This window comes from Pistacia vera, unplaced genomic scaffold, assembly GCF_008641045.1.
Source record: "Pistacia vera cultivar Batoury unplaced genomic scaffold, PisVer_v2 Contig673, whole genome shotgun sequence".
NCBI lineage: Eukaryota > Viridiplantae > Streptophyta > Magnoliopsida > Sapindales > Anacardiaceae > Pistacia > Pistacia vera.
In genome coordinates, this window is record NW_022196527.1 from 131293 (window position 1) to 138043 (window position 6751).

The following is a 6751-nucleotide window of genomic DNA, read 5'->3' on the forward strand; positions in this document are numbered from 1 at the left end:
TCTATATTAAATGTAATGTTTATTTGATTAAATAAATGCTTAATTTTATTAAATTAGTATAATTTTCAAAGTAATTATTATTTAATAAAAATATCATTCCCAATATTTAATTAATATATACAAAAATAATGAGTGAAATAGATTAATTATTGATTAGTACAATAAAAGAAAAAGAAATAAAATATTCTAAATAACATTCTTTTTGGTGTAATATTTGGTGTAATGGATTAGAGATGTAATAGTATTTTACACCAATTTGGTGCAATAGGTTGGAGATGGTCTTACATACCAAAAACCTTAAAAACTAATTCATCTCATTCATGATGAAATCACCAAAATGCCCTGGTAGTCTTCTCACACGGCTATCACGGTCAAAGAGCCTGGAAGGAGCCACTAGACCACCAGATGGTAACCTTTTTCGGTTTTTTACTTATACTGTTTTCTTTTCTTTTTAAGAGATCTTTCGTTCTAAGTTTGTTGGGTGTAATTCTAGTCAGAATACAATTTTATATGAACAAAATTGAAGCCAAACAGCTAAAACCCATAACTCATAAATTTTTTTAGTTTTTTCCCCGCAGATGGTCCTGACATAGCCTACGTCAAGCCATTGAATTTTCTACGTATTTCGAATTCTGATTTTCTTTACTGAATTTTGGTTTAATTTTTCTCTATTCTTATCTTTCAAACAAATCTACTTTCATTAACTCATTGGATGCTTGACTTCACAATTATTTGTTTTTGATCTTCTTTGGTTGCTTATAGTGGTGCAAGACTCCGATGGGATGCTCCTTGGAGTGGGCTCCTTGCAAGGACGTCGCGGGTTCGCTCACCATCAACTCAGAGCACATGGTCAAAGTAAGGAAAAGGAAGACATTAATCTACATTGGGCCCTTCTTGAAGTGGATTAATTTTCTACTTCTGTTTATTTCCAATTGCTGCAATTTCTTGTTTTTCGATAATATCAAAAGATCACCAACATCTATTTGGAAAACGAAAAAGATATAGTAGTCGAAGATTGTACATTGAATGACATGATAAAATCTTAACCATTGATTAATATTAAGTTAAAATTAATCAACGGTCAGGATTTTGTTACGTTATTCGATACATGAATTTGGTGCACTACTTCGGTGACTGTAGCATTACTCATTTAGAAAAATTTTAGAGAGAAAATTATTGGGAAAATAAAAAAATAAAATAAAATTTTTATTATTTTGTTAAGTGATGAGAAGGGTAATACGAATTTTCATTGTTTAATTGAATATTAAATCAAAAAATTGGATGAAACCAAATGATACCATGGAGTTATTTGATACTTTCTGAAAATCCTAGGCTTTGGAGCGGATAGTTTTCATTGCAACGTATAATTATTTACTATATTATAAATTATATTTTGTTTCGACGAAATTGAAGAGCGTTTGGCATAGCCTCATCTCTCAAAGCGTCTTTTGTCCTAAGCGAAAGTAGTAGGTTCTGGTTTAATTAAGAAAAAAAAGTTAGAAACAACCATAATTTTAATGTCTAAAATATATTATATAAAACATTAAAAAATTATTTTTAAAGTTAAAAATTAAAGAAAAACTTAGAAAAAAGACTTCCCATATTCCGATTTTACAGAGTTAGGAATGAATTCAAAAACTATTTTTGAATACATTTTAATAATCTAATTTTTTTTTATCTATTTTAAATATAACCATAATTTTAATGTCTAAAATATATTCTTAAAACATTAAAAAACTATTTTTGATAATATTTTAATCAATTTATGGAATCAGTTTTCATGAAATACAAGAATTTATAAAAAAAAATAAATATATCAATTATCAAACATGGTATATCCAAACCAAACATCAAAAGAAGTTGCAAATTACAAAAAAGAAATTGCAATAAAACAAGCAACCCAATTGCATTACATAATATTCATACTAAAACTGCAACTCCCTTGTTTCCAATGAATGCTTTTCGAAGCCTAAGATAACCATTTCTATAATGCTCTAGTGAGAAACAAAGCTGCCTTATTGCTTCTCGTTTCTATTCCGCTCCTTCCATTATCATAACTCTTTGTCTCTCTATCTCCTTCTCCATTTCTTTACTTCTTTCTCTCAATCCCCTTACAACCTTACGACCTTCTTCCACACCTGCATTTAGCTTCACATGTTCCATATGTAATTCCTCCAAATGCTTTTCCATTACACTAATCTTACCATCTTTAAAACTCATATCAGCTTTTAGTTTATTAATTTCTGGATTGAGTTCATCTCTCTTGGAATTTAATGCATCAATATGTCCATTCAACTCGTTTATACAATCCTCCCTCACCGCAATCTCTGACTTTAACTCCTTAATTTCATCATAAAGCCTTTGCTCCATCTCAGTTTTCTCGGCCTTGATCTTTCTGATCTCATTGTCTAAACGCCTTCCACGTGATTCCCATTCTCTTAGCTGCTCCTGCAAGCAAACCTTTTCATCTAGCAAACCTGCTATTTCAGCCTTTATATGTGCTTTTTCAGGGAAAATCTTCTGTTCAGCATCAGATAATGCTATTTTCAAATCTCTGATCTCGTGATCGCGGTCTGATAAACTAGTTTTCAACCTTGCGATTCTTTCTTGCAGCTTGGAAACTTCTCTTTTCTCTGAGTTCAGCTTAGCTTTCCATGTTATGACATCTTTCTGAGACAATTCAAGTTGCTTCTGCAAATTTTGGATTTTTTCTGACCTGATAGTCTCAAGTTCATGTTTTAAAGTAGCAATTTCTTTTTCTGAACCCTGAAGTTTCTCTTTTGTGGTTCTTAGCTCATCCAAAAGTGCCTGAATCTTGGTATCTGCATCTAATGCTTCTGCTTCTTGAAGTTTTGACACTTGACTTTTCTCTAAGTCCAGCTCAGCATCCCATGTCTTAATACTTGTCTCTGCCAATGATCCAGATTCAGCCTGCAAATGGTTGGAGATTTCCGATGACTGATTATTTTCAAGCTCAATCTTCAACCTAGAAATTTCTTCTCCCGAAAGCTTTATCTGCTCATTAGCATGTTTCAGCTCTTCCTCATAGTTTGCTATTCTAGCAAGCAGTTCTTCAGATTTCACAATTTTAGGATCCTTTGCTGATCCATCAGCATTTGCTTCCTGTTGCAACCGGAGTTTTTCTTTATCTTCGCGAAGTTCAGTCTCCAATTCCATGACTTTTGGCTGGAGCCCTTGATCACCACCATTCCCAACTAAACTAGAGTAGTTGTTCACTGAAGAATTATCGGATTCTGACTCAGAATCTGTTAATGAAGATGAGTCATCTCCTTCTTTATGGTAAAGATCAGTGCTGCTTCCAAAAGAGCCAAGGAAGACATCAAAACCAGCAGCTCGGGGGCCAGATCTAGGACGGCTTGGCTTTGGTTCGGGAGAGGGACATGGAGAGGGCAACTCAGTGCTAATGTCAGAAATGCCTGAGCCCTGGGATTGGAGGTCAGACGGAATATTTTTTCTCAATTCTCCTGTCACATGATCATAACGCTCAGCCAAAAACCTGTACATTCGGTAGAACTCTTCAACATGAGATATTAATTCTGGCCTCTTTTGGTAATACATCCCAGCTTTCTTGGCGAATGAATCTCCATCCTCTTCAATCAGCTTCAACATCCTCTTAACACTCTGGTCCATCTCTGTAGCCAGGGATCTTTTGGTCAGTTTCTTGTTTGACATTTTTATCATTCAAATGGTTAGAGCACTGAAGTCCTCTGTTGTTTCAAATGAAAAGTTTGGAAAGTCTAATCATGGCGAGACAGCTAGGTGATGAAATTAGGGAATGTCAAAAACATAAGACAGAGAGGTTAACAGGAAAGTAACTAACTAAAATTATACAACCACGTTCCACATTACCCATTTTAACACTGCCACTAATAGAACGTAGAATGAAAAATCTTGAAGAAAAGTTCTGACCAAATGATAGATAAGACAATGTTTCTAAATGAAGCCATAGATACCCATATCAGGGGATAGGGTTATATCAGGCAAGAAAACTAAGAAACATAATCCAAACTCAATTTATGAATGATATTTTATTTCAGCAAAGCTTGCAACCTACTCAAGAACACTTTATTGTTCATCACCTACTATTGACTCAGTTTCTGACAAAAGAATCAAAACTGCATACTCATTCGCTTACCCTCAAGATTCTCCGCTAGCCACTTAGAATTTTTGGGACTGATGTGACTATCCCACCACCATGAATGTGACTTTCTCGATTGCATCCTCTTCAGATTTTTATTTGAGTGAATCTGGAAAAAGAAAAACACAGTATTATGCCATAGCTAAATCCATAATACATAACAAAAAAATATTCCAATCATGCATGGGAAATTTAAGTAGTTCATTTTGTTCAAAAAGTATCTGATGACGAACACACTAAAGATTACAAAAATAAATCACTACTATTTACTAGAAAGAATCAAGCTCCTAATGACCACAATTGACAATACCATGAAAACCACACTGTACTCCTATGTGATGATATCATTTTTACGTCACGAATACATGAACATCCAAGTTAATGCAAGCAAAAAGTCATCTCTTTAAACATGTGTGTGTGTGTCTATATATAGCTGTTTCGAATTCTCAGCTCAATACCACTAGTGTTTGAATGATGGAGATTCATTTCTTACCAAAGATGTAGCCATTAGTTGGTGAAAACACAATGCTGATACTAATCCTTGTCACCTACAACATTAAACAATCAAACAAATCATTTAAAAAATTCATCTAAACAACTCCAGCTGCACAAATTATTACATTAAAATGGTTCAAATAATTTAACTATAATTCACCCATTAGGACCAACGAAAGCGCAATTTCAAACACCATTAGGTTGATGCATTTTATTGAGGTTATTATCTAGCCTGTGCCATAGAATGAACATCATATTTCAAATATAATCCAACCATACAAAAGCATACTTATTATTATAATCTCCATTTAAAGTATGTTACATACATAATACATGAAATTAATTCATAATATTATTATTTCAGAAAATTAATATTGAAAAGAAATTGGGCTGTAAATATGGGCTGAAAGGAGCCGACCCAATGAAGGTGACATCACGTGAGATTACGAGTCGTGGAAAAACGAGCAAAGACAAAACAACTGTCCAAACGAGACGTCCAGCTATATTCACGCGTCTCTCTCAGACTAACTAGACGTAGACTCAAAGAATTTACTTACTTTTACTTATTCAAAATAAACAAAATTAATTTAATTTTCTAGTTCCTTTAAACAAAAAATAAAATCCCATGAAATGAAATTATCAAAGCTATGATATTGGCATGAAGATGATCTTCAATTTTATGGAAAATATTGAAAAGTGAATGAAAAGAGTAGACTCAAAAAACAAAAATTGAAACAGATCCAAGTTAATGGAAACTGAAAAACTTACGAATAAGAGGGTTGGTTGAGCTTCAGATCCCACGCCAAAGCATCGAAGAAAACCAGAGAGAAAGTAGAAGAAGTTGTGGAGTTTGTTCAGACTGACTCCAGAGAGATGAGGCTGGGAAGAGGAGCTTTTTAATATGAATCTTTCACATGGGATTCAACAAAGTCAAACGACTTTTAACAATATTATATTAAACTCAATTTATATTTTCACTTTTAAAATATTCTTTAAGATGTTCAAAAGCTCTGGCCAAGTGTAGACACTTCTTAGGAGTTAATAACATTTTCGTCCTCAAGGTTTGATGAAATTAATTAGGTCTAGTAAAATAAGAAAAAGCCACTTAAATCCCTATCAGACAGGAGTGATCAGTTCTGAGTACCCTACATTTTTTTAAGGAGCTAGAACCGATAGTTCTTAAAATTTGAAACCAGAACCTAAACCGACAGTTCCAGTTCTGGGTACCCGAAAATTATTTACCCCCAAAAGTTTATAAAATAACAAAAAAACCCCTTAAAAACTTACAAATACGCCCCCACCTAGCACTTGTTAACAAAAAAATAAAATTACAAATACATTATAAAGCCTTCAGGCCTTCCACCTCCAATTCAAATTTATAGAAACTAAGAATTTCATATTACAATTTACACTAATCTGTTGAAAAATCACAAATTCAAAATTACAAACTCCAAAATTAAAATGATGAAATTACATAACATATAAAATAAGTAACATAACAATTAACAACATCCACTCTTTAATGTTATACATGATAGCAAAATCACAAATTCAAAATTCGTTTGCCCTAGAAATCTTATTGAAGTTTTTATATATGACAGTAAAATTATAAAACCCCCCACTCTTTAGTGTTATTTCATATCAGTCTGGTTCCCAGTTCTGGTTCTGATTTCGGTTCTTGACTGCAGAAACTGGAATCGAAACTGCACAATATTGGTTCCAGATTTTTTGAACCGGAACCTACCCGTTAACGATCGATTCCCAGTAGGAACCGGAACCAAACCCTGAGTAGGAATCGGAACCAAACCTCGAGTACCCACCATTGTCAATTCCGATTGGTTCTTTTGAACACCCTTATAATGTCAGTGTCAAACCAAGGTTGTTATATTTCAGTTAAGTTAATTACTTTAGTCTCTCTGGTTTCAGTTTACTATTGTTTAATTGTTTCAAATACTATATTTTTGTCTTTCTATTTTCAAAATACTATTCTTTTAGTTCATTGACTTAATAAAAGATTGTTAGACTATTAAAATTATATTGAAATGACAAAAATACCCCTTTTAGAAGAAAAAAAATGAAAAATTACTTACACAAACA

At 33.0% G+C, this 6751-nt stretch overlaps 1 protein-coding gene across 1 annotated transcript; it reads right to left on the reverse strand.

Annotated features, from left to right (window-relative positions):
- Positions 1–1822: 1822 nt before the first annotated feature.
- On the reverse strand, positions 1823–5593 carry LOC116113048 (protein NETWORKED 4A-like). The gene is made up of 4 exons (XM_031399191.1): positions 5423–5593; positions 4653–4707; positions 4157–4268; positions 1823–3653 (listed from the first exon to the last, which is right to left on the reverse strand). The coding sequence occupies exons 2-4, from the start codon at positions 4665–4667 to the stop codon at positions 2032–2034; spliced, it is 1749 nt and encodes a 582-aa protein (XP_031255051.1). The 5' UTR covers positions 4668–4707; positions 5423–5593; the 3' UTR covers positions 1823–2031.
- Positions 5594–6751: the final 1158 nt, after the last annotated feature.

Bases quoted from the DNA above. Each gene is read 5' to 3' on its own strand.
- LOC116113048 (XM_031399191.1), bottom strand. The intron at 3,654-4,156 runs GTAAGCGAATGA...CCCTGGCTACAG, and splicing joins GCTAGCGGAGAATCTTGAGG to AGATGGACCAGAGTGTTAAG.